Genomic DNA, 26,378 nt, shown 5'->3' on the forward strand with positions numbered 1-26,378 from the left:
GTCCCTTCAGCCCCTGGTATCCAACTTCAAGCGTACATCTCAGGACTGGACTTCAAATTTCCAAAGCAATTTTAATCGGACTGGGTCACACTCAGTCGGATGTCCTGTAGATCATTAAATATCCTCTTAGCTTTTTCAGGCTGTGAGAGATCAACTAGAGACCACTTCGCGCCCCGCATAAACTTCAATAACACCCATAGACCTACGAAGACGATAACCTTGCTCAATAAAACCTGGTCAGTTTTTGTAACCCGAATTACTCGCAATTCAAAATCTTTTCTCACCGTGAGGTAGGATGCCAAGAATGGTAAAAGATGGAATCCATTCCACAATGCAGCCCCGTTTGCGACTAATGAGACAAAGATACAACCCAACAAGGCGAAATATGCTGTATATGGCTGCCATCGGCTGCGGTATGGATACTCACTGCCGTCCTCCTCGCTCCAGCGCTGGACGTGGGGGACTTCCTCGCGTCTGAGATAATCGCGATGTTGACAAATACTAAGGGAAAGAATCCTCGTTAATATTGAGAATATCCAAAAGCTGAATTGCTAGACCCACCAATGATAGAAGCGAATGAACGCCAGACACTCGCATGCCCAGACGATTAAAACCGCAGAGTAGGCCATTTGGCTCAATACCTCCACAAACTGTTCGCTTTTAGTAGCTCTCTATCCGAAGCTAGAGGGGGGACATTCTTACCATATCCACGGAAGCCCGCGTTTCCTTCACATTATGTTTAGTGGAATTCTCCGAGGATTGGGTGCTTTTATTGCCGCGGATCAGCTGCAGGAATGGAACCCACCAGAATGCAACTGCGGAGAATACCATAGCTCGCAGGGGAACCTGTCGTCCATCCGTTTTGCCAAACCACGCAAAGATACGCAGATACCATCGTTGGCCTTCGCCTCCATCCAGACGACTTGTCAGACCAAACAAGGTGCGAGAGGCGACATACAGATTCGTTGCAGCACAAGAGAGACACGTAAACACGAGCAAAGCATTGAACACGTCTGCCATGTGCGGAATGTTGGACATTGCAGCAATTGAAACGAATGCCGCACTGTTTGAAGGTTTTTTGCACCCGGCTTCCGCATCCAATGACAGCCAACTGAGCCGAGGGAGAGCGCAATTATCCCGCTCTATATCAAATGTTGCAACCAATCCACTCATGGTATAGCCAACCATTGCAAGCAAAGGAATGAATCTAGCGGAAAACTGGAATGATTTCCCGATTTGAGCGTCGTTGGGCCGTTCAAGTACGTCGGAGATGGTTGAAGTTTCGTCTGCACGATAAGTCCATTTTGCTTCCAGAGCAGACACAGCAAAAACTTCGACTCCAGTGTAGGCAAAGGTTGCTATCGAAATGCTCATTCTGATATGTTAATTAGCAGTTTGAACAACCGTAAAGACAAATGCCACGACTCACAGAAGAGCAGTGCTCCAGTTATTTGCCGCCCGTTTATCAAATTCTTTCGCCGAAGCCCAATCTGATAGTATCCTTACTTTAGTCCCACAAGCAACGTATGAACCGATATTCATCACTTACACTTATCACCCAAGGGCCGAGTACCTGGGCCAGCTGCTTGTCGTTAGCCCATGTGTCCATTTGGGGTTTTTTTTTTTAAAAAAAACCCCCCCGACACCCCAAATCAAAGACATCTGTGAAGCACTTTACTTACCCCCACGGTTAATTGCAATCAGTGTCACGACGATAAAGCCAAGGAACAGTATTTTGAGGCTGCCTGTTGCCACTTCCAACCAACCATAGATCTGAATATTCATTAGCTGATACTTTCTCGGTCCCGAAGTTGCAAGCGTTTTGCATTGATCAGCAATAACAGACGAAGCGTACCTCAATTCTTATGGCATTGATGAAGACAAGCATTAGTGGGATTCCAAAATATAACACACCACCTTGTAGAGCCGGCCTCTCGTGGATGTAATCCCAGAAGTTGAACTCCGCAGCGGAGGTTGCCACCAGTGTGGAGAAAGACATCGAATAGACGAACCTTCAATAGCTGTCAGCAGCTCTCCTCTTGAGAATTTTGGATTTTACCACTCCGTTGTCCGAAAGATTGGTGTTTTTGCGAGGAAGGTGCGGTTTACCAATACGTGACACCGACCGCGATTCCCAGCTCTTCGTCGACAAACTGGCTAACGTATACTGATAATGCACCAGGTATCGGCCAAATGCACAGCATTTCAGTAATACATTGCATGACAGCCCATGTCAACATTCCGATTAAGAGGAAAGATAGAACCACCGCCAACGGTCCACCAAGTTCGAGAATCTGACCACCCCGCCAGTAAAGGCCTGTACCGAGAGTTGCATTGACTGTGATCATCTATTGCTGTTAGCCTTTCATTGTTCCAAGTCTGCAAAGTTTTGGATATTGCCTTATGTTGCCTATTGCAGGCTAAGATCCAGAAATGTCCCGTCTCTTGTTCGGAGATCTTCACATACAAATAAATGAACGCCTCTCAGAGCTCTACTGACAGTTCGTTGCCGGCTAGGCCTGACAATAATCCGATGCTCAGGGCACTTTGCAAGGATTTCGATGTCTTCTGGATTCATTAAAACACATGAGGGTGATCTTGTTCTGCTCGGAGAGTCATTTTGGGGATGAAGAGAAGAATTCTGAGATTCGATCTCCCCTGTGGGCAAAATGCCAGAGAGCCAGGACCGTGCCCATTCTGGCATCTCCATCCACTGTGACTCGACCGGCTGCGACATGGTGGAGCAAAGCGTATAGATCTGTCAATCCAGGATTACTACACGTTTTGGTGCTCGAAAAAAAAGGGGGGGGGGGGGGGGGGGGGGGGAACAGCTTCATTAAGAGGGTATAATCTTAAGCCACATTTTTAAGCATAATGCCATGAAATCTCATAGCTAAACTGTAGTGATTCGACGCTCCGGGCTCGTTCAGTTGCCCTGAAAGGTTTAGATTTCAATTCAATTGGTCTGCACCTGGGTGGTGGAAACGCATGAAACCCTGGACATATCACAAAACGGAGATGATGCCCCCATGTAGAATAGTCGTGCATTATCTCAAGACAGCTCTCGAATCAGCGATACCTGATAGTGCGCGCAATAAACGCAACGGATAAATCAAGGCAAAGATCGACTTTGTGACGTGGCAGTGAATTTGCCGGGGCTTTTTCAGCCGCAGCTTGAGGTTTTTATCAGGTCTCCGTGTCCAGCCCGGAGGAAGTGCAACTCGTCAAGAAAATCAAAACCATCGTTTTCTTCAGAAAAATCATGCCTAGAACCATCGTGAGACAGACTCCTCCTCAAACCACCAGTTGTCGCTATTTACGGAGAGCCAATCTTCAGGATTTACTTGAACGGTTATTCCCGGATCAAACAGACTTTGGTATTCAGGTAACTCACCTGAAGCTTAGTACATCAGGCGCAAGGCTGACTCGCAAGTTCTAGCTTATAGAAGATCAATGGTGGTTCACTGCCCCTAGAATAGTGGGTACTGTAGGTCGTGATCTTTTGCCCCCAAAATGAAGTCCGTGGCTGATACCTTTTTGTAACAAGGCTGAGCTCGAGTAGGTGATATCCGGGTTTGTTCTGATCAAATAAGCGGTCTGACAGGGAATTAGTTCGGCTCAGGATGAATAGCCTAAAGGCTGTGCTTGGTCTGTGAGAGGGGCACAAGGCATACTGAGGATGGAGTGGAGGCGCAGGGATGCAGCGGAGTGTGTTCAATAACCAGACTACAAAGATCAGACATAAATGATCCAGAGCCCAAATTTAAATTTGTCTCATGTCTTTCTCTCCAAAGTCATTAATCATGACTTCCTTTGATCATAACTGCGTAGACCATCCGGTTGAACCGGTGCAAGTCTGTGAGCTTGGAGAGGATGCGACACCGTTCCTCACAAGAGGCGCATGTCAGCAATCAGATCTTCGCACAGTGGAGGATATGGCATCTTTTCTGAGAAATAATCAGAACAAGTACCAATGTCGACTGGTGTATGTTAAATCAACAGCACCCCTTTTCTTCTACTAACGATCATAGGTCAATCTGTCAACGTACTTCTCGACGACCATTGCAGATCACTAAGCCAATGATTGACCTCCTCGTTGCTGGACACGACATAGGTTCATCATTTTGGGCGGTGGTATCGTGCTTTTATCAGCGCAGCGATGACATCGAAGGGGTGTTCTGTCTACCATTGACACAGTCCTGCGTTGGTTCCATTCATGGTATTTGCCTTTTCACCTGGTGGAAATCGATCCGACTGCTGAATAGAAGAGAGTAGAGCTATCTTACACAATAAGATACCCCGAGTACAAGCCACAAGACGAAAAATGGGTGATTCGCCAGACTGGAATTTACCACCGATACGATAAAACTTCCCGCCAAAGCCTTTTCATACTGTTCAATCCCACCCCACAATCCCGAGCCCAGTCGCAGGCTGAGAATCTACTGTGCAATTTTCACCCTGAAGTTGAATCTGATCCTTTTTGGTTACACCGGCTCTTGTTTGCAACATACTTCCCTGCATGGAGGAAATACATCGCCGTCCAGGAACAGCTCTTTTTACCCCTTGCAGGTAGTATAATTGCCACTTTGGTTAGTGGGCCTTTGGCTGTAAGTTATGACACCCTTAGAACATTGACTGCCTTGGAGACAAGATTTCTCGAAGTGCCGGCTATCTTGAAATCAGCCACAAACATTCTGGACGAGCTTTATGATGTCGGTAGTTTCAGGTCAGGACAGTCAACAGATCACCCTGGGGTCCACTATTTCAAAAACCTCCGTCGAGAGTGCATTGCAATTTCCCATAATGCTTCACATTTGCAGCAACGGACAAAGATTGTCTCAAAGCAACTGGCTGACACGTTGTTGCTTCGGGATCAGGTGCTGGCAAAGGAACAAAATGCGAGCATGCTGCAGCTGAACAAGTCGGCAGTATTCATCACCAAATTGACGTTGATATATCTTCCCTCGTCATTCTTAGCTGTCAGTGTCCCTCTGATTTCTCACACATCACACCTGCCAGACCGCAACTGACCTTCTCTTACTCTCTTACAACAGACTCTATTTGGTATGAATTTCTTCGATATGGATCAAGCCAACAATCGCATTGTTGTTACACCTATGATATGGATCTTTTTCGTCTTAGCAGCCGCCTTAACCGCAGTCACGCTCCTTTTGTACTCCTGGTTATTGCGCCACGATAGTGTAACATCACGCGCACTGGAGCCAAAAATGCAAAGAAGACCAACTTGGAATCTGGAAGGAGTGATCAGGCGGCTCACAGGTAGCACCAATGCCAATATTGAGCTACAGGCGTGTTAGATTGGAAAACTGCTTTCTTCATATATCCTCTTAGATTGGCCATTTGATCAAACTTTCATGGAAATTGGGAACTCTTCATGTAATCCCTCGAGAAACCTACGTGGGCGAAAACATAGAAAATGAAATGGTGCATAGGAAAGGTATGCAAAAGACCAAAGAAGAACATGACGGTTGACGAGAAAGTTATATGATGCCGCCGAATCCTTACATAGACCTGGGCACGGTGATTTTGTAGATGCGACATTGATTTGCACCCATCAAAACGGCAAGAATCACAACACTCTCTTCTTCGCCATGGACAATCCTCTCGGCAAACTCATCGCTATATTTCAGCCCCGGAATTTCAGCAAGCTCTGTCACGGAACTCCTTGTTGCCTGAGGCGGTATTGCAATCTCCAATAAAAGCATCGTGTGATGGGCTGCGCGCCTTCCCACCGCGAAGAGTTTGTCGTCATTTTTAGCCATCATTAGCTTAATCACCCGGTAATTTTTGATGTCGTATTGTATAGAAGGCAGAAGGTCCTCTTGTGCGAGGCTTTGGATGTGCAACTGCTTTTCTCGGGTGACAAGCACACACACATGAGGCTTTTGGAGAAACGTAGCGAAAGTGGTGAAAAGACCAACCGTGCTGCTACTATCAAGGCCCTATATTGGGGAGGGGGATTAGATAAATCGAAGATTTGAACCTTGAAGATTAAGAGCTGAATACTTGCTTGTGACTCAATAATGAGCGGACACATCTGGTTAGATCGAAAGGACACATGAATGACGGGGATTTCGTGCTTGTGATTTGGACCACTTCGCTGTGGTCTAAAAACCATGTAGAGGTCGTCATCGGTGGAGAATGATAACTGAACAATGTCTGCAGCCGGCCAATCCAGTTTACACTTCTCCCTCCACTCACTCGGATAGTTGATGTCGCCAAAATATAAAGACCCTGAATTTTGGTCTTCAACTTTGTCGCCGACAATGCAAGCCACTCTCCTACTTCCAGGTGCAAGAGCCAGCTTTTTAATCTCAGGCAGTGTTGGTAGGGAGACTCGATCCGAAGGTCTAAGATTGGCGTCCACATATGGCCCCACTGGTAGTTTGAAGATGTAACACTTGCGTTCAAAACTCATTAGGCAGGAATCCAAAAAAAAGAGTACAATCAAACGATAATCTTACTTGGACAGGACCTCCGGAGGTGGAAGCTATCAAACGTCTGCTCGTAAGGCTGATACTCTTCCAACGACATCCTACTGTCGGGATCGGATATTCTGCAGCCGAGCGTATGCCATCAGCACTCTCTTGTTGCAGAGATTGCGAAGTGTAAAGTGAAAGTTTGGTATCAGTCCAAAAGGCGATCACAGTTCCATCCGGAGAGATCTCACAGCCTTTAAAGGGCTCAGAGGCTCCCAGAACCCAATGCTCAACGCGTCTTTCAGTGGTGGGATATTGCCTCTCACGTATCAAACTATCGAGGTATATTCTCTGGAGCACCCTGCCTAGGCCAGGCGCTTCCTCTAGCAAATGTGGGCTCACCTCATTTCCTAGATCCCTGTACTTCCGGAATGTGCTGAGCAACTTAGATTCCAATTGCTGGGCGCTGCATCTCTTTGATGGTTCTGGCTGAAGAACCGCTTGGACTAGGTACGTCAGTATTGATTTCACCGCTTCCCCTTCCTTGGAGCTCCTCTGCCTAGCTTTCTTAATCAGTTTGTCATGCCAGATTGTGACCGCCGGGTTGATCTTTGGTCGACCGAACAGTGGATCTGTGACAAAGAAGCGATCATAGCCATCTGCGCTGCGATGGTTTAGTCTTCTCAATCCGTACTTTTCCACGCCAGAGCTGCCCTCCTCTAAATATGCGAAAACAACACTGAGGATACATCCTAAAGACCACACATCGCTCTGTTCTCTCATAGCTCTATATTTTGAAAGGGATTCGGGCCCAATATAAGTGCCGTCTCCGCGTCTGTTGGAGGCCGCCGAGGTAGATGCATCCCTAGGCTGTTGGAACCGGACAAACCACCCGCCGAAGTCTTTCTCATTCTCCTCTCCGTGAGATCTCAATTTTAGGCGAGACATTCCGAAGTCACTAATTTTCCAAACGGCTTCCTGCCTACCCCCAACATTTTCGAGGAACACCAAAATGTTGCTCGGCTTGATGTCCAAATGGTAACAGACCATTTTATCCCCTTCAGCGGTCCTCATTCCATTATGAAGAAATTCCAGCCCTCGTGCGAGTCCTCGAGCTGAATGAATTATATCCGTCTTCTCCATTGTGGTGCCTGGTCTGGTTCGATGGTCTTCCCTCATGTAGGCGCTCAGATCACACAAGGCTAGAGGCATGAAGATGCTGTAGTTTGTGCCAATGGCAAGGCCCCCATAAATATCCACGATATTTGGACACACCCGATCGCAGGCAAGAATTTGCCTCAAAGTGTCTCTCTCCATGTCCTTGGTGGATTGGTAATCTTTGCGTGCCATTTCCTTCGGCTGGTCATTTGTTCCGCCAATGACTGGGTCGTAAAAGTGCCTCTTAGCAATCTTCACTCGGTATACAGTGCCTTGTGCTCCTGCCCCGAGGTAATTCTGCTCTAGATAGGGTAAACACTGTCGGTCCAGGCTCTGGACTCGAACTTCTGTTTTGTTGCAAATCACGATGGGACAAAAGCATGCTTGCTGCGTCATGAATTTGTCCGGTGTGACCTGTCCCCCAAAAATATCAGTGAGGCTTTCACGCTCTGCTGGCAGAGTGCAAAGATTTGGTGACCAGTTCGTGTGAGCTAACAGTTTGGTGGTGAATGTTCGACCCGCCTCCATGGTGCAGGATGTGAAAATGAGAATAGCGAGGAAATTATGAAGCTTCCGTTCTCCCATTTCGTGGATCAAATGGTCTTCATTGAAATTATAGTCAATATCAACACCGTTGATTGGCATATCGTCCAGTAGAAGACTGCGAAAAAAGCGTCGCAAAACTTCTGGCTGTAGCACTTGCTCCGCAGTACCATGAGGAGCAAAGCGACTTTCCCCCCCCTGGCTCCTTTCCATCCTTTCCATCCTTCTTATGATTTCCACATAGATTTCATCCCGTAGTTGATTGAATTGAGTGGATGTCATGTTGGAGTTCGCGCTCTGGTTCACTGAGAGAATGGGGCCGTTTCAATGTCAGACATACCGTGGACGTCAGGTGCAACCATAGAAGAATTGCTTGCAGGACGACATCTAAAACTATGATATTCATGAGGCAATCGGTCAGGGCTATTGACACGTTCTTTGGCTGCAGTATCCCCTACCTCCTGCATTATCTTGCGGCTGACCTCGGCTTGCCCAGGTAGTAGGTAAGCTGAAATGCAAAGCAGATAAGGCAAAAAAGCAAAGATATCCCCCTCAAAAAAAAAAATGAGCCACTAACCCTATTTCATTCCTGAGACTCCTGAAATGTTGCCTCTCATCCCTTTTGAGCCCATCTCACCTTGTTTCATGTGGTGAGAGTCGGGTGCCAGGCAGTGCGAGAGGAAGGTCAACTCATTGACCCTAGACTTTTTCTCCCAGAGAAAGCAGGGAACTAACCTATAGTGCTGCTCGCTGTGGCGGTATCACCGCCCCCTCCACAACGAAGCACAGATCTCTTCTTTCTATCGGAGAAAGGCTAGAGGATTCCCGTTGGGGGCCGAAAACCCGGGCGCTCACCGGAGCTTTTGTGTTCCAGAAATATTTACCATGCCCTACCAATTCGATTACTAGAAGCTCGCGGACCTTCTCATTATCCAAAATCTGCAAGCCACTTTCGTTGACCTGCATGAGAATAATGCGTACGGCACCAACGTGGTCCTGCTCCTCGCTCCCCTTATATTATTCATTTTAAAAAACGCAGGTCCTGTAAACATGTATGTTTCTTCTCGGAAACAGTACAGTCAATCATTGAGGCTAACAATTAGATTCCATAGCTCAGCTGGTTAGAGTGTAGTGCTAATAACGCCAGAGTCGAGGGTTTCCCTCTGGAAACAACACAATTCTAATCCCAGGTTACCTGGTCAACTTGAATTTTTTTTTTCGGACAGATGCTTGAACTGTGCGACGACGTTTAAGCTACGAGGTTATTTGACCAAAAATTACATGGATTGAGGGAGACCAACAATCGTATGTAGGCGACTCCCTTGACAATATCCGGTGATCAGCCAATTGTGCCTGTTGAACTACCTACGTCGATAGGTAGCCTAGTAGTGACCTAGTAGGGATAGGAGGCAACAAAAGTCAATATCTGCTGTAAGATGATCAAGAATACTTTGGTACTCCTTTTTTGACATGTTTTCCCAATTGGTGTTGCAGCCAAAGATAAAATCGGAAAAATCGCTCAAAACATGCGAAACGGTCTTTTTTTTTAATGGATGGTCTTTGATTGGCTCGAAATGTGCCCAGAGATGTGTAAAGATCTCACGAATGAAAAATACAAAATTATATGGAGTACGGAGTAGAGCTCTAGGGCCCCGATAATGTACAACATAAGACACCAAAAGGTAGATATACATCCAGGGAGGAGCCAATGGTGGGTCCAAGGAAGCTAGATTGGACTCAAGGCTCTATTTTAGCTGCTAAGACTGGCCCGGTGCCCAGGCGTGGCATTATGATACATGATTTCGCCTCTCGTGTTGAATACATCCTTGAAGGCATGTGCCGGCACAGATAACGAATTTGACATCGCATCGTTGCAGGGCAATTATATCTCAGAACTGGGAAAAATAGAATCGACAGGGGAGGGGGGGGTTTAACAAGTTAATACGACGTCTTGCAAGGTTTCACGACTTCAATCTCACCGGGGATGGTCGCTCTAACCTTGAGACTCATTATTTAAGTTAGCCGGGCAATCGATTAGCTCGTTCTATTTGGCAATCTTTCTATAAATCACGGCAGTCATTTGACTGGACTCCATGGTTAATCAGGTCGGACGATTTGACATTCTCGGCCGAGAATCGCCGATCATCTTGATAAAAAGTCAATTTATCTTGGAAACTACAAACTCAGTGGAAGTGCAGGTTCGGCTTTTCTTTGAGGGCTCTCTCGCTATTTTAAGATGTACGATCACGTATCCTTTTGTGGGAAGTTAGCACGCTTTGAACTTTGGAGAATCTATGCTGGAAATAGCACAGAGTAACTACGAAAATTCCACTCGGACTTCCCAATTTGCCATATCATTCATGACTTTCAACCCATATCCGGCGCTGTGCCAATCGCCCAATTTTATAATTCACATATAAGAGTCTCACGCTTTCTGAGCCAGATAATCGATACTACGGAGAAGGCTTTCAGATGTGCTCGGGAAATGCCTTGAACAAATCCGCTGTCGGCGAGGTTGTATCTAGCAGTCTAGCGTTTATTTTAATTTTCAGATATGATTACGTGCAACAACACGGCAGTGAACTATGAAGTTATAACTTTCCATCGTTCGCTGGTAGAGATGAAGCCCTCAAATCCAGTTTGAGCAATTCAAGTCCCGCTCACACTAGCTATATTGAGCTCCGGCCACAGCCTTACATGAAAACATTCCTCTTTTTTTCCATCACCAACAACACCCGAAGAAGTAGGGGCTTCGTCGTTTTAGGGAAACCGGTATGGGTGGGCGCTTGAACACGCAGAAAATGTTCCAATTACCCTACGTACAACTTGCCCAGAGGTGGCACTGCTGTGGACCCCTTGAATTAGGCTTGACTGAGCTCAAAGGCTGAAGTTCAGAATACAGTTGCGCTGACACCCAGCTACTTTTCTCCTGCCTGGAACAAGATTGCCATTTCGCCTTTGCTTCATCCGCGAGACGCCTGAAACCTTGGATATCGTCTACGATCCAGCAAGCTGCGGTTGTCCGTCTTCGTAGTCTCGGAAACCAACTCAAGAGGCAGTAGGTGGACTACATCTAGCGTGATAGACCTGGCGCGGCCAAGTGCCTCACCTTGGAAACCGCCAAAACTGGGGTCAGCGATCTCTAGCTCTCTTTGGCCATCTCAGTTGCTAGCTTATAAGAATTGTCTCCCAAAATCACGGGTGGGTGCAGGGGTGGGAGCTTTTCAATGGTGATCATAGGTATAAAACAATACCTTGACGTGATCGGGTTGGAAGAACGAACATAGTCCGGTGCTGTACGTCGGCTTGGCTTCACATTTGGCTGAAAATACTCAGAGGTGGCAAATTTAGGTCGTAAAACCGTAAAAACATAAAACCCTTTGAAAACTTTGCAGTCGCAAGTGTGACTACTTCATAGTTCCCAGCATTGTTGGGTTTATAGAGAAGAGTCGGCAGATCTACAAAGTACAAATGAACGCGCTTACTGGGCATACTACATTTCATGCCCAACGGCGCCAGGGCGATTGAAACTCGACCCATGTTGTAATCAACATTTAAAATGAAGAGAGCACCGAGAAGTTTGACCAAGATTGTTTTTTCTCTTTTGATTTAGAAGAAGCTAGCAGTTTAGCAGTTCAAATAATATCATCTCCCCTATTAATATCCCATTTGATTGACAAAGGGGGTGTGTAAACTAGGGAGATTTATACTTAGTGGGTCCACAAGGGATACAGCTGTAAATTTTCAATTGAAAAATTTCTCAAACTTCCAGTTTCAACTACTCATTTCGTCTATAGTTATTTTTGATCATCCTATTTCTTTCTCTTTCGAAATTCAAAGAAACAAGAAACACTCGAACACGGTTGCTCGGGTGATCTTCAACGCCGACTTGCGGGACAAACACCCCCACCTCGACACAGTTTCCCCCTCCTTTGTGCTCCATTGCTCTGATCTCCAGTCCGAATCGGAAACCAAGTCTTTTATGCCTCTCTGATCATCCTAGTTCTTTTCTTCTTCTTTACCCTTGACCCTGTTCGCGGTCATTGTCCGACACTATCATTGCCAATCGGCCCTGAATGTCTCCGCCGTGATCGAAGATGTTGACGGTTGAGAAGCAGTGGATTAATGTGCAGCAAAAGACCTTCACCAAATGGTAGATTCCCTACTTCCTTGACTCTTCGGATGAACTTCAGCTGACGAGAAATATTAGGTTGAATGACAAGCTGAAGGCACGGCGCCTGTCCATCGAGGACTTGGTCACTGACCTCTCCGACGGCGTATGTCTCACCTGTGCCCCGCTCACTAATTTCAAACTGCTGATCGCGGATTAGGTTATTCTGATTCATCTCCTCGAAATTCTTGGAGGCGAGTCTCTCGGTCGATACGCCTCGAGACCCAAATTGCGAGTACAGCGCTTTGAAAATGTGAACAAAAGTCTTGATTTCATCAAGGGGAGGAGGATTCAGATGACGAATATTGGCGCCGAGGACATTGTCGATGGCAATCAAAAGATCATCCTTGGTTTAATCTGGACTCTGATTCTGCGGTTTACTATCAGTGATATCAACGAAGAGGGCATGACTGCGAAGGAAGGATTGCTACTCTGGTGTCAACGAAAGACAGCATGCTACGATGATATAGAGGTCCGAGATTTCTCATCCAGTTGGAACAATGGCCTGGCCTTCTGCGCGCTCCTCGATATCCACCGGCCAGACTTGATCGACTACGATTCGTTAGATAAGAATGATCACCGTGGAAATATGAAGCTGGCATTCGAGATCGCATCCAACGAAATCGGAATCCCGGACCTGCTTGACGTGGACGATGTATGCGACGTAACCAGACCCGACGAGCGATCACTCATGACCTACATAGCCTACTGGTTCCACGCTTTCTCGCAATTGGAGAGAGTCGAGAATGCTGGGCGTCGAGTGGAGAAGTTTGTCAACAACATGCACGGCGCTTGGGACATGCAGAACTCTTATGAGCGCCGAGTAAAGGAATTGTTGCGACTGATCCGTGGCCAGCGCGAGCACTGGAAGAACGCCTCATTCGAGGGAACATACAAAGACGCCAAAGAACAATCTTATCAGTTCTCGCTGTACAAACGAACCGAAAAACGCCAATGGGTGGCCGAGAAATCCGACCTAGCTGCTTTGCTGGGCAATATCAAAACCAAGTTGGGCACATATCGACTGCGTCCGTATGACCCACCGCAAGAACTGAGTCCAGAAAACTGCGACAAAGAGTGGGAGATCCTTACCCGGGAGGAGCATCAACGCAGTCAGCTCATAAACGAGACAATCCGTGACATCAAGAACAAGCTACGCCGCTCCTTTGCTGACAAGGCAAACGACTTTGCACTGACCCTGAAGACTCTGTCGTTGGCGATCTCCGGGCTGGATGGTGACGTCGAGGACCAGCTTGAACATGTCCAAAAATTGAATAGCAATTTGCCACCCCTCAACGCCTTTCTCGACACGATCGCGGAATTAGACCAACAATGTGCGGAGGCCAATATTGAAGAAAACGACTTCACCACATACACCCTGGACGAGCTTGCATATGAGCTGAGCCTGGTCAAATCCAGCATTTCTAAGAAGCTGGCATTCCTTGACAACCAAATGGTTGCTCGCAACATGACCAATCTGACCCCTATCCAATTGGAAGAGTTTGAATCGGTATTCCGCCATTTCGATCGTGACTCTTCCAACACGCTTCTTGAGCTCGAGTTCTCCGCAGCACTGGCAAGTCTGGGACTGGTCTACGACGAGGACGAGATGCACCAGGTCTACGTGGAGGTTTGTGGAGCCCAACGACTGTCACAGAACGCCGGAGTAAGCTTCGAGCAGTTTATTCGGTTTATGGTCAGCGTGACAGAGGATCAAAATACTGCTGAACAGGTCTTCCAAAGTTTCAGGGAAGTTGCTGATGGCAAGGTGTGTGAAGCTTTTCTTAACCTTTGACATATCTATCGGAGTACAGTCACTAACTACTCCTGCAGCCCTACGTCACAGAATTGGATCTTCGACATTCGCTCATTCCAGACGAAGTTATTGAGCATTTGGTCAAGACCATGCCCCCACATGATGGCCCCGATCTACTCGAAGACCGGGAGTTGGCCAAATACGACTACATTAGCTTTATGGAGAAAATGCGAGAAGTACACAAAAATAATGAGAGTGAGCAATAACAGGTGTCATGGGAATATTTGCGCAGCATTACTGGTGATTATGGGGGGTTTGCACTGATTTGGTGTTGCCGTGTTTCTGAGGTTTTTAGGGAGGATTCTCCTGTTTTTTAAACGCGGATCTCTCCCTCTTGTTTTGAATTCTGTGGTTTATCTTGCATGCTGGGGTTCGGTGGTTGTTCCTTTTTAAAATACGTATTGTGTTTGTGTATACTTTTCTGCTTGTAATGTTCAGGATACCATTTGAACAATTTCAACGATTAGGACTTTCGAAAGACGTGAAGTCAGACTTGGGGAAGCGGGGATTACCAAGACACTTGAAGATGAGATAAAAAACAAAATTGTTGTTGGTCCATTTCTGGAATCATTGAAGCTGTAGGTGTGGATACTGCCGATCATTACCGCATAAACACAAGTCGTATCATGTGACAGTCCCCGATCCATCGGAGCTGATGAGGGATCCTGCGGCTCATTCTGGATTCCTAAAGGCCTCTCACTGTTTTCAATCTTTGCCATTCAAGTGACGGTCATCTTTGAATTTATCGACCATACGGTCAATTTTTGCTCATTTCCCCCCTAATCGCATCCTCAGCCACACACTCCAAGATGGACCGCAGCTTGGACGAGATTATCGCTGAAGACACGGTATGGTTCCAGCGAGCTATGAAACCACCAAAACATGCGACTGACTCACTTAATTGCAGCAGAACACTGGTCGCCCCTCAGGTGGCAGTGGTGGTCCTCGTCGTCACAACAACCCCGGTCGTCGCCACGAGCGCGATGGCGTCAGAAAGGTACAACTTGACTTCAAACCGAGGCTCTATTCTAAAAAAAAAAAATTCCAAGTGACAAGTGAAGCTAAAATCTCACTCGATACCTAGGTCCGCCCTCTTTTCCCTCTGCGAATTCTCTTCTTGCTCCGTCACAATCGTAGCCAGTCCTCTGGGTCGTTGGAGACTTGCCAATGAACACGCTACGGCAAAGACATGGAAAAGAACTTTGCACGATATCTCATCTTACTTGGGGCTAACGCTAAGTCTCTTCGATAACAACAGCCATACACTTCAGACCGTGTCGATCTCAACCTGTGAGTACATCTTCATGGCTACCACAGTGTGAATTATATTGACAGAAGTCTGTTTCTAGCGACTGGGTGCACGACAAATTTGACGACGACCGATGTATGTGGCCTTCCCATAAGTTGCCGGGATCCATCTAACAGCATTACTCTTCAGCCCGCCCGTCCCGTGGAGGCCGCAGAGGCCGCGACGGACCTGATATCGATCGGTATGGGACCTCCCATCAAATTAGCTTGGATTTGATAATTTTTCCTGGTCAGAGCGCTAATTGAAATATTAGCTCTAGCACACTGACCAAGGTTCGCGTGGAAAACCTCCACTATGACATTACCGAAACCGACCTCGAAGTAGGTTTTAACTGCCCCATCCTCAACACCCACGCAAGAGCACCTCTAACCAACTTCTTCGCTGAACAGGATCTCTTCGGCCGGATTGGACCTGTTTCTGAGCTTACCGTCTCTTATGACCGCGCTGGACGCTCCGAGGGAGTTGCTTACATCACATACGCCCGCCTGAAGGACGCACACACTTCAATTCAGGAGTATGACGGAGCCAACGCCAAGGGCCAGCCCATCCGTCTTTCTCTCATCCCGGGCCGCCGTGAACGTAACCCCCTAGACTCCGCACAGCGTCCTAGACACAGTCTTCTGGACCGCGTCGAGCGTCCCCGCGACGACCGCAGCATGAGCCCCGAGAACAATGCTGATGGCCGACGCCGCCGTGGTGGCGGCCGTGCTCATCGCAGCGACGTCACTAAGCCCGCCCCAGACAACATCGACCGTTATGTCCCCGGGCAACGCTCCCATCAGCGCTCCCCTAACCGCCGCGGCGGAGGCAGACGTGGTGGACGTGACAACCGCTCCCAACAGACTGATGGATCCAACCGCCGATCCAATGCCCGTCCGCGCAAGACTCAGGAGGAGTTGGACCAAGAGATGGAAGATTACTGGGGTGGTGCGAACAACGCCGGCGGTGAAGCGACTGCACCCGCTCAGGACGCAGCCCCCCAGCAGACTGCTCCGGCCCCCAGCGCACCCGCTGCCGACGACGATATCGATATGATTGAGTAAATACTTCACGGCCACTCGAATTACGGGAGTCTCGCCTGTCTTTCGCATCTCGGAATTTTTGAGCTTCCGTGGCACATTGATTTTGGTCTTTTCTATGAATAAAGATCATCTCGGCTCTTTTACATTCTTCGCTTCTCTCTTCCTATCTCCGAGGCTTCTCGGCACGAGGGTTGAAATTCTGTACTTTGCCTCAACCACCAAATTGTAACTTGGTCCAAATCACAAATTCGGCTTTTCACGGCTTCAATTCTTCGTTTATACCCCTTGCTGGGCTCTTGTCCTTGTCCTTGCTCTAATTGCACGTCTACGCCAGCGACTGGGAGCCCATCATATGGTTTCTTTTTTAATTGCATTGCTCGGTGTCTTTTTTAGTTCCTTTCAATTGTCGAGTCGGTGGTTAAAAACAGATGCGGAAATGCTGCAAAGCCCGCATACAAAGAACGAGAGGCTGCTTGAAACCAATGAATGATGGCAAGATACAAGCGGATAGTGCGTACACACAATAAAGCCGCCGCCAATTATAATTAGAACGGGGACCGTAAATGAAAGTGGAAGGAGACATGAGATTCTTCCATGATTTCTTCTGCACCCTGTAACAATTATGAGAGTGTCAAGTTCACCTCCACAGCCCATAGGGGTCGCGGCATGCCTTCCACAACTTGATAGTACCGTCCTCACTGCCAGTTCCGTAAAGCTTGCCATCGGGGGAGAAACTGACAGACCAAATAGGGCCATGGTGACCTTTTTGAACCTCTGCAGAAGAAAGTAAGCTCGACTTGAACGCCAAAAGACACAAGGTCTGAAGTAGAAAAACTTACCCAGCTCCTCGTCCGTGTTCAAATCATAAACTCTTGCCCAGGTATCATTCGCACTGCCCGTAACCAGACGGCCAGACTCGCTATTAACCGCAGCACTGGCAACATCATAGTCATAATCCACCTTCTTCAGCAAGCGACCAGGTTGCACGCCATCAAAGAGATAAACACTCTTCCCCGCAGCGACGGTCAAAATCCCTCCATCATTAGGCCTCGTGGCCAGACTATTCAGCTCGCAAGAGCCAATCGTGCCATCAACAGCATACTCAACAACCGGGTGGCGCGATCGCAGATCCCACCAGCGGATCTTGCGGTCCTCCGCCGCCGTCGTGACGACATTGTAGTCCTGATTCCAGACAATGGACTTGATAGTGCCGCCGTGAACGCCCGCGCCGATCTCGTAGCTTGCCACCCCATTCTCAGTGGCCGGAGTGGTCAAAGATGGGAGAGGGGGTGTTGAGCCCGTGTTGGAACTGCCGCCCCGCGTTAGATCGAAGATTCGTAGCTTCTTCTCTGCGCCGCCTGTGGCGAGCACTTGCGGGTTCGCTTGGATTGGGAATGCTACTGCCCGCACGATGTGTGCGTGCTGCAGTGTGTGCAGACATTCGCCTGTGTAGGTGTCCCAGACCTTGCTGTTTCGGGTGTCGAGATTAGTATCTCATTGTGGGGGATGGTTTGGGGATTTCCTTACGCTGAGAAATCTGCTGCTGCTGTTGCTGAGATGGCGGCATCGGCGGAGAGCCTGGCTTGCCATACGGCACCTTTGTGGCCGAGGAAGGTTCCAATCCTGGGGTCTGACGTTAGTGGGAGGTATTTGGGCCAGGTTTCATTTGCCGTACCAGTCTCCGGTTATGCCATCGCGGAGCATGGGGTTATTATCTTTAGTAAGTTAGTGAATGCGCGGTAACTCATGAAAACCATTGGCCTTGTTACCTTTGCATGAAGAGATGAAGTAATATTGCTCGTCTTCAAGGGTGGACGAGAAGCTCAGATGCGTCACCGGACGGGAATGTCCGTGGCAAGTCAGAGGGACTACCTTGGGGATATCTGTTGAACGCATATCAGTAAACATTTCAACATTGTGATTTTACATTCGCATCTACACAAATCGCTCACCGGCCATCGTTTCGCTGGAGTTGAGAGAAGCTCCCGAGGTTTCAGTAATTTTGATGTTAGGTATTAGAAAGCCAATCAAATTAGCGAAGTTCTATGGGTCCAACCGAGACCACGACTTGATTTCAAGACAAAAATCCAGGAATCGGACCGAGAGAGAGTTCAAAGTGTCTAAGGAAGGTACATAAGAGATTCGTCAGGGTCGTCAAGTCATCAAACAGATATGTGGGGGTCCGAGGAAGAGCCGAGAATAAAGGATTGAAGAAAGTGGACTGAACAGTGATTTTTCCAACCAGACACCTCAAAATGAGAGAAGGCCGCTGGTAATTTGAGACTCCTTCGGTGTGTAGATGGGATGGGATATTGAATTTCAATTTCAAACAATAACAGGCAGCCCTGGAGCCGATCACCCATTAGGTAAGGCTTGCGCTAGACTAATTTGGGTATAACTGGGACACGTGAGGCTCAGGTGTCGTTTCTTATATTGTAGCTACAGTTTGCGACTAATTGGTTTAAACAGACATACCCCGTAGACAGCTAAGAAACTTGCTTGGTATTGAAGCTAGCAAGATTTCAAAAGCAAATATCTCAAAGGACCCTGCAAAGATACTTAAAAGGTTATCTTGGAAGAATAGATGTCAAGACATTGAGAGAACACATCGTAGTGACTTCTAATGTAATCTCTCTAAAATCATCTCTACACATCTACACTGTCCAGGTCCTACATCTTCAAGTATATCATCAGATGTGACTGTTATGCACCTATAGCAGAGACTGCCACGTGACCACTTCGATCCACTTTCGTCGGTCCCACTTTTCCCTTCCTTTCCTCCAACCACGCAACGATCAACTATATTGTTGCTACACATCATCTTTAAGCATTCTATTTTTCGCCATAGCTATTCCAATCCAGCCAAGACGTGACACCATCAAATCTTTGACAATTTTGTAGACGAGGAACGTCAAGCTCTCGTCAAGTTGATAGTAGATAGCGACGCGCCCCCGCCAAATGTCTTGCCCCACGTTTTTCTACCTATGGTTCTGCGACATCTCCATACTCAGACAGATTGCAAACACGGTATCTAATGACATTTTGGCGAGGGAGTGGGTGCTCCGGCTTCGGGATATAGCCAAAAGCGTTGCCCTTGATATTCCCAGGATCAGGCAATTAGTGGAAAGCAACTTTCATTGAGGACTCATTCTTGTTGATCGAGACAGGACGAAGAGCACATATAGCATCATCCCAGAAGATGTGGACTGAGACTTTAGAGGTAATAAGACATTCCAGTCGTTTAGTTTCCATTTTGGCTTCATCGCCAGTGCCAGTCATTAGTGCCTCTTTCCACCTATTCACTCACTCATGGCCCCAGAACACCTTTAACCAGGTCCCTTGCTTGAATCACTCGGTGTTTTTCACTTTATTCACTTTGAGAGGATCTTAATGGGCTTCGTGTGGCCATTTATACCGTACTTCGTGAGAACACATCCATTCCCATCTCGATCCAAGGCCCAAAGATACAAAGTTGGCATTATATCTGATAGATCATTTTAGTCAACACACAGCACCCTTCGCTGCTGCAATGCGCGGTGTATCTTCAAGTGCAGCTTGTTCCAGTGCAGGTTCTAGAAGAGAAGAACTTGCCGATTGCTCGAAACCGAGCGGAGAGTCTTGATCAATAAGCAGGGGGAACTAAATACCAATCCGATTCCAATATGAGAAGGACTTGGTCAATTGCAACTGCATTCTGAGCTTGTGATTAGGTTAATGCATCCTGGGGAACGTGATCTGATCTGATCTTCGCTACGTCTGATCCTTAGCGTGACCATTGACCCATCAGACTGTCCAACAATCGCTCTGATGGAAAACAAACTTCCTTTTTACGGTGTAGTCCGCTTCCTAAGACCGGCGATGGAACCCAGCCCTTCAAGCTTTCAAAAGGAGCAAGAGATGGCTGTCCGCTAGATTGAGAATTTGCCAGTGTTATAGATGAGTCACTTGAGGACCACCTGGGCACCCCGGGATGCAGCAAAAATCTATTAGGGCTAGAAGATCCAATTAAAACCTCCGTACCTTTGCTTGATAAGACCTCGGCGTGTTCTAGCAGGTTCCCCAAATGGCGTTACCGCCCACGTGATATGGCCATAGATGCTTCGGCGGGGCGATCCCCCGGAACGACTAAAGGACAACAACATTCAGGGGAGCTTGATTGATCATTAATTTTGCGGTGATATCCTCAAGCTCTTCCTTCTCCAGATTCTTCTCTTTGTACTGCTTCTTCCTTCAAAGTTTTATGTATGCCTGACTTCAAGCTCTCCGCAACTTTGGAGGGCCACGGCGATGATGTAAGGCTTCTGGTCCCGGCGTCTGTACAGATGCCATTGACCGCGCTTCCAACTCACACAGACTACTCACACTGCTTTGACTGATTCAGGTTCGCGCTGTGGTCTTTCCAAATCCTAATATCGTTCTTTCTGCCTCTCGCGATGCAACAGTTAGGCTGTGGAAGCTCATCTCTACTCCACCTCCCGCATATGACTATACCATCGCTGCACATGGCAGTGCCTTCATCAACAGCCTAGCCTACGTTCCTCCCACATCCAATTTTCCAGAGGGACTTGTTCTTTCAGCTGGACAAGACGCAATAATCGAAGCCAGACAGCCTGGTAAGAGTGCAGAGGATAATGCGGACGCTATGCTTTTGGGTCACGGTCACAATGTCTGTGCTCTCGATGTGTCTCCAGATGGGAAATGGGTCGTCAGTGGCAGCTGGGATTCTACCGCCCGGCTATGGAAGATTGGGAAATGGGAGTGTGATGTCGTACTGGAGGGACACGAGGCAAGCGTTTGGGCCGTGCTAGCTTATGACGAGAACACAATCATCACGGGTATGTTACCTTCATGCTGTCCTACTACATCTTACATGCTAACATGAACACAGGCTGTGCTGACAAAATGATTCGGATATTCAACACCTCGGGAACTTTACTCGGAAGCGTACAAAACTCAAACGACGTCGTTCGCGCCTTGTGCAAGCTTCCTGCCTCAAGCTGTACAGGAGCCCAATTTGCCTCGGCTAGCAATGACGGAATTATTCGTCTTTACACACTGCAAGGTCAACTTGTCGCCTCCCTGCATGGCCATGAAAGCTTCATATACTCCCTTGCTGCGCTCCCATCTGGCGAGCTGGTGAGCTCCAGTGAAGATCGTACCGTGAAGGTCTGGAATGGGACTCAATGTGTGCAGACAATTACCCATCCCGCAATCTCAGTGTGGAGTGTCGCAGCTTGCAGTGAGACCGGTGATATTGTTACCGGTGCTAGTGACCGCATTGCTCGTGTTTTCAGCAGGAGCCCAAACCGTCATGCAGCCCCGGAGGTTTTGCAACAATTTGAACAGGCTGTCAAGGAGTCAGCTATCCCAGAGCAACAAGTTGGGAAGATTAATAAAGAAGAGCTACCTGGCCCGGAATTTCTCAAACAAAAGTCTGGAACTAAGGAAGGTCAGGTCCAGATGATTCGAGAGCCTAATGGTACCGTCAGTGCCCACACATGGTCGTCAGCGACAAAGGAATGGGTTGCCATCGGTATGGTGGTGGACTCGGCTGGAAGCAGTGGTCGGAAGACCGAATACCATGGTCAGGATTATGACTACGTCTTCGATGTTGACATAGAGGATGGCAAGCCTCCGCTAAAACTACCATACAATGCCTCGCAGAATCCATATGAGGCTGCCACCAAGTTTATTGGAGACAACGAACTCCCTATGACATATCTGGACCAAGTTGCCAATTTTATCACTCAGAACACTCAAGGTGCCACCATTGGGCAGGCCCAGGAACCCGCAGGCACTGATCCTTGGGGCTCAGACCGACGTTACCGTCCTGGAGACGCTGCGGCGACTGAAGATTTGCAACCACTTGCCCCCTCACCGCGCCCTAAAGTGCTCCCTCAGAAGATCTATCTCTCCATTCGCTCAGCAAATCTCAAAGTTATTACGAAGAAGCTTCAAGAATTAAACGCGCAACTCGTGTCCGATGGATCAAAGGATGTGGCTTTAAGCCCCTCGGAGGTAGAAACTGTGGTCGCCTTGTGCGGTCAGCTGGAATCTTCCCAACTGCTTCAAGCATCACCCGAAGTTGAGTCTGGAGTGCCATTGATTCTGAAAATTGTCACAACTTGGCCTGCAGCCAACCGACTCCCTGGCCTAGATATTCTCCGTCTACTAGCGGCTGCTGCGCCATTTACAGCATCTGCCGAGTACAAAGACGAAAATGTCGTGTCGGGTGTGATATCCAGCGGTGTTTTTGAACATCCCCTTAATGTCAACAATGCAATGCTCGCAATGCGAACATTTGCCAACCTATTCGAGACGACTGCCGGCCGAGACCTAGCCATTAGCTCATTCGATGAGATCCTGGCAGGAGTGAAGTCTGCCTTGGCCAGCAGCGGAGAGTCACCAAACCGCAACCTTACAATCGCCATCACGACACTTTACATAAATTTTGCAGTTTATCTTACCTCCGAGGGTAGGAACCAATCTCCAGAATCTGCCGAACGGGGTCTGGTCCTCCTAGAGGAACTCACTCGGATTATTGCTGCAGAGAAGGACTCGGAGGCTGTTTACCGAGCATTAGTCGCGCTTGGCACACTGGTGATAGCGCTCGGGGAGGAGGTCAAGAGTGCTGCCAAGGAGGTCTATGAGATTAATGGTGTTCTCGCAAGAGCCTCAGCCTCTGGTTCTGGAAAGGAGCCGCGCATCAAGGGCATCATTAGCGAGATTCAGGAGGCTCTCTGAGAGTCCGTGCTACTCTTTTTTTTTATTCGGTATGCGTCTTTCATAGGTGCATTACTTCCTAACGACGACAACGCGATTCCCATACAAATTCTACCCATTGCGCTCTCTCCCACTTCAGAGTAGACAAATCGTATAATGTTCTCTCGTCCTTGAATTAACTAGCATTCTCAACAACTCATCAACTGAATCTCTTACAATCTCCCCTCCGCATCAACCCCAATCTCCAAAACCTGATCAACACCCTGATACTTGGGCAAATCAAGCCCATACTTTTCAGTTAGGTCCTTCGTTAAGAACCTACCGCCAATAAAATGCCTGCCCCGATAAAACGCCACACATGGCTTAGGCGCAGATAGACTGACCAGCGCATGCGGCATGAACTTCGCACCGGGTCCTTCTTTTGGTGGTCCGCTCTGGATATCCCACGAGCTGGGCGCATCAACACTCAACACCTGAACGTTGGCAGCTTCGATTTGCGAGACGATGTCACCGAAGGGATCACGCAGTGGCCCACCGAAGGAGAAGCCGAAGATTGCATCAACAAGGAAGTCTGTCGTCTTTAGGGCTGGTTGGAAATCGTCTATGAAGGGGACTGAGAGGTTTTGGAGTTGGGTTTTGAGGCGCTGGGTTGAGTCAGATTTGCATTCTACTTCTTGCTTTTAAAGTTCTTTTTGTTTGAAGTTGCGTACTTGGTAGAGCTCGTTTTTGCCTTGTTTTGGGTAGTAAATCGATGGTGTATAGCCAAAGTGGACTAGGTGCCGAGCAGCTACAAGGCCATCTCCCCCTGGGGATTTGTTAGGTTGTAATTTCCCGAATTAGCAAGATTGGAGTTGCTTCTCACCATTATTGCCTGGTCCACAGACAACTAGAATATTCTTGCCTGCACTAGGGGGATGGATCTTCCAGACTGTTCGCTCATTATATAAGAATGTCCTGAGTAGATGTTCAAGATTGATGGAGCTTACCGGCTTGAGAGACAGAGAGGCCCGCTAGCTCCATTAACTGGTCTAGAGACCAGCCACCAGTCTCCATGAGGTCTTTGTCAAGTGACGCGGCATCTTTGGCTGAGATTGCCTAGGACACTTGTCAATGTGCATGCTATTAGAGCCAAATCAGACAAATATACCTTCAACGACATTTTTGCTTGTTTAGTGTAGCGACGAACGGAGAGAGGTAGACGAAGATGGGTGAATTTAGTATAAACCATGTAATTCTCTCAATTGCAGAGCTGGACTTTCGGCTGATTGAGCAAATTGAGAGAAACTGTGCACAACAAACCAACAGCCAGCTCCGATGTAGATCTACTGAGGGTCCTCAAATCATTACATCATTAATACGCTAGTCCATATTTGGCCACATCGGATCAAGAGTTCTTCCGCGCCTCCTAGAACTTTTGCGGAGGGCAGACGGTATCATCAGAGGAACAGTCTTGTGCTCTCTCTATTTGAAAAAGCATCACGCACCCGCCAACATGGTTCTCCGGATTCGACTCGCCCGCTTTGGCAACAAGCACAACCCTTTCTATAACATCGTCGTTGCGCAAGCCCGGTATGTGGCACTCCCCCGTGAATGGATCCCACCGATATCCCGGCTCCAACGCCAAACACCGACGTTGCTAGACTAGAGAGTGTTTCATAACATTGTGCACTACTTGTTCATGAAGATTTTGAATTGACCCTATTGTGTCTAGCTCCGCCCGCGGCGCTAAGCCCCTCGAGGTTATCGGCACCTACAACCCCATCCCGAAACGTCCCACGAATTTGTACGACGAGAACACCGAAGCCCGCCCATATAAGGAGATTGCCCTTGACCGGTCACGTGCAAAGTACTGGCTCGGTGTTGGTGCGCAGCCTAGTGATCCTGTCTGGAAACTGATGGGCATGGTAAGCCTGACCCTTGTTTTCTGTTTTCTCGAGAGTTTCGGGCTTCGGAGTCTCCAAGGAAGATGGGCGGCTATTGTCGGGTCTGCGTTTTCAGCGAATTACATGGATTGATGGAGATTACGTTGGTATTATACGGACTCCTTTTGCTAACTCTTGGACCTCTTTCTAGGCTGGCCTTGTTGCGCCCAAACCTACTACTTTTGACAAAGCTTGATTCGGCTTGTCTGGTTACTTGACTCGTTGACTCATCGGGGTTGTCTCCATGGGTGGCTTGTGGCATGCTTGACCTCTTTGTGGCTTTCCAAGGTCCTCCTCTCCGACATTCTTTGTGTACTTGGCCGGACAACATCTTAGAACCCTGGAAAATTCGAGGCATAGGACCATCGATCACGGGTTGGAAGTCGCGCTGTGTTTTTTTTTTTTTTTGTTTTCCTGATTTTGCTGGCATTTTTGGCGTTTTTGACTTGCCTTGTGGGAATCTCTGTATATTATGTGGCAGCCTGACTGCTCTGACTTGATGCGGTAGATGAGCCGCAGCATGAATATCTCTTTATACGACTTGAGTTTGTGCTCTCTGGCAAAGAACACATGTCGCATACGACACACATAGCTAGGCAGGCACGTACTCCATGCCGAGGTAGGCTGTGCGTTGAAAACACACTTACCGCTCATACATGCCTTGCGGTGTAGAAGTCATGAGGTGCTACTTAACTACACTCAACCCATTTAAATTTTGAAAATGAATCGAAAGACACGCTTAGATGTGGAAACCGATCGTATTTGTCAGTCATGAAAGCCAAAACATCTGACGCGCCCATGACCCGCTCAGGCACACGTTCTGAAGAGGTAGTGCTAACAAAGCCCCTAAGCAGTAGCTTCTCTCCACGGCCCAACCAAATGAACCAACGCCCCCTCGATAAGTCGAAGTCATTTCCCCATGGCAGCCAATCCCATGTGTTGCCGGGGTTGGGCTCGTGGCAATTGGTCAGTGACCCTGGAGGATCACCAGTTTTTGACTTTTGGGATTCCATGGACGTGTGCGATGACCTTGGATTAGTTGTCAGATAGGTTGGCTGTATAGAGTATATTATAGAGCAAATGACTTGGAGTAAGAGGCATCCAATGCTAAGGCGTTGGCTTTTGCGATCTAGGCTAGTTGACGGCAGTTATAAATGTGTTCAGCCTTAGAAGGTTTATTCAACGAACTGTCAGCCTAAATGCATAGAATGGAATTTAATACCGGCACGAGATTACCTCTTCTGCCGAGTCTTCATGTAGCCAAACTAAAACAT

At 47.9% G+C, this 26,378-nt stretch overlaps 10 protein-coding genes and 1 non-coding gene across 11 annotated transcripts; 7 read left to right on the forward strand and 4 right to left on the reverse strand.

Moving 5' to 3' along the window:
• Positions 1-71: 71 nt before the first annotated feature.
• Positions 72-1,999, reverse strand: Pdw03_7145 (Amino acid/polyamine transporter I; the record flags this gene model as incomplete). The annotated part of the gene is made up of 8 exons (XM_014678710.2): positions 72-218; positions 285-501; positions 562-650; positions 703-1,375; positions 1,430-1,490; positions 1,550-1,582; positions 1,683-1,773; positions 1,856-1,999. 8 exons carry the CDS (start codon positions 1,997-1,999, stop codon positions 72-74), a joined length of 1,455 nt encoding a protein of 484 aa, XP_014534196.2.
• A 1,263-nt stretch (positions 2,000-3,262) lies between these two features.
• Pdw03_7146 (corA-like mg2+ transporter protein domain-containing protein) lies at positions 3,263-3,631 on the forward strand (the record flags this gene model as incomplete). The annotated part of the gene is made up of 4 exons (XM_066101571.1): positions 3,263-3,385; positions 3,440-3,487; positions 3,548-3,558; positions 3,613-3,631. 4 exons carry the CDS (start codon positions 3,263-3,265, stop codon positions 3,629-3,631), a joined length of 201 nt encoding a protein of 66 aa, XP_065956654.1.
• A 172-nt stretch (positions 3,632-3,803) lies between these two features.
• On the forward strand, positions 3,804-5,318 carry Pdw03_7147 (Mg2+ transporter protein, CorA-like; the record flags this gene model as incomplete). Its single annotated transcript, XM_066101572.1, has 4 exons — positions 3,804-3,985; positions 4,032-4,219; positions 4,276-4,979; positions 5,055-5,318. The coding sequence occupies 4 exons, from the start codon at positions 3,804-3,806 to the stop codon at positions 5,316-5,318; spliced, it is 1,338 nt and encodes a 445-aa protein (XP_065956655.1).
• A 204-nt stretch (positions 5,319-5,522) lies between these two features.
• On the reverse strand, positions 5,523-8,126 carry Pdw03_7148 (Serine/threonine-protein kinase STK; the record flags this gene model as incomplete). The annotated part of the gene is made up of 3 exons (XM_066101573.1): positions 5,523-5,963; positions 6,032-6,421; positions 6,486-8,126. The coding sequence occupies 3 exons, from the start codon at positions 8,124-8,126 to the stop codon at positions 5,523-5,525; spliced, it is 2,472 nt and encodes an 823-aa protein (XP_065956656.1).
• Positions 8,127-9,243: 1,117 nt separating this feature from the next.
• Pdw03_tRNA76 lies at positions 9,244-9,313 on the forward strand. Its single transcript has one exon. It is a non-coding gene; the product is annotated as a tRNA-Ile (tRNA).
• A 2,925-nt stretch (positions 9,314-12,238) lies between these two features.
• Pdw03_7149 (Alpha-actinin) lies at positions 12,239-14,334 on the forward strand (the record flags this gene model as incomplete). The annotated part of the gene is made up of 4 exons (XM_014678707.1): positions 12,239-12,294; positions 12,352-12,418; positions 12,473-14,080; positions 14,146-14,334. The coding sequence occupies 4 exons, from the start codon at positions 12,239-12,241 to the stop codon at positions 14,332-14,334; spliced, it is 1,920 nt and encodes a 639-aa protein (XP_014534193.1).
• A 603-nt stretch (positions 14,335-14,937) lies between these two features.
• Pdw03_7150 (RNA binding protein, putative) lies at positions 14,938-16,480 on the forward strand (the record flags this gene model as incomplete). The annotated part of the gene is made up of 7 exons (XM_066101574.1): positions 14,938-14,976; positions 15,036-15,125; positions 15,387-15,418; positions 15,478-15,512; positions 15,567-15,618; positions 15,691-15,757; positions 15,827-16,480. The coding sequence occupies 7 exons, from the start codon at positions 14,938-14,940 to the stop codon at positions 16,478-16,480; spliced, it is 969 nt and encodes a 322-aa protein (XP_065956657.1).
• Positions 16,481-17,096: 616 nt separating this feature from the next.
• Positions 17,097-18,418, reverse strand: Pdw03_7151 (WD40/YVTN repeat-like-containing domain; the record flags this gene model as incomplete). The annotated part of the gene is made up of 6 exons (XM_014678704.2): positions 17,097-17,233; positions 17,299-17,927; positions 17,987-18,082; positions 18,135-18,174; positions 18,229-18,342; positions 18,412-18,418. The coding sequence occupies 6 exons, from the start codon at positions 18,416-18,418 to the stop codon at positions 17,097-17,099; spliced, it is 1,023 nt and encodes a 340-aa protein (XP_014534190.2).
• Positions 18,419-20,703: 2,285 nt separating this feature from the next.
• On the forward strand, positions 20,704-23,203 carry Pdw03_7152 (Polyubiquitin binding protein (Doa1/Ufd3), putative; the record flags this gene model as incomplete). Its single annotated transcript, XM_014678703.1, has 3 exons — positions 20,704-20,751; positions 20,841-21,294; positions 21,348-23,203. 3 exons carry the CDS (start codon positions 20,704-20,706, stop codon positions 23,201-23,203), a joined length of 2,358 nt encoding a protein of 785 aa, XP_014534189.1.
• A 191-nt stretch (positions 23,204-23,394) lies between these two features.
• On the reverse strand, positions 23,395-24,341 carry Pdw03_7153 (AI-BP family protein; the record flags this gene model as incomplete). Its single annotated transcript, XM_014678702.1, has 5 exons — positions 23,395-23,826; positions 23,893-23,987; positions 24,045-24,110; positions 24,169-24,277; positions 24,330-24,341. 5 exons carry the CDS (start codon positions 24,339-24,341, stop codon positions 23,395-23,397), a joined length of 714 nt encoding a protein of 237 aa, XP_014534188.1.
• A 333-nt stretch (positions 24,342-24,674) lies between these two features.
• Pdw03_7154 (mitochondrial 37S ribosomal protein bS16m) lies at positions 24,675-25,300 on the forward strand (the record flags this gene model as incomplete). The annotated part of the gene is made up of 3 exons (XM_014678701.1): positions 24,675-24,751; positions 24,894-25,086; positions 25,256-25,300. 3 exons carry the CDS (start codon positions 24,675-24,677, stop codon positions 25,298-25,300), a joined length of 315 nt encoding a protein of 104 aa, XP_014534187.1.
• Positions 25,301-26,378: the final 1,078 nt, after the last annotated feature.

The sequence above is a fragment of the Penicillium digitatum genome, chromosome 2, assembly GCF_016767815.1.
Source record: "Penicillium digitatum chromosome 2, complete sequence".
Classification (NCBI taxonomy): Eukaryota; Fungi; Ascomycota; class Eurotiomycetes; order Eurotiales; family Aspergillaceae; genus Penicillium; species Penicillium digitatum.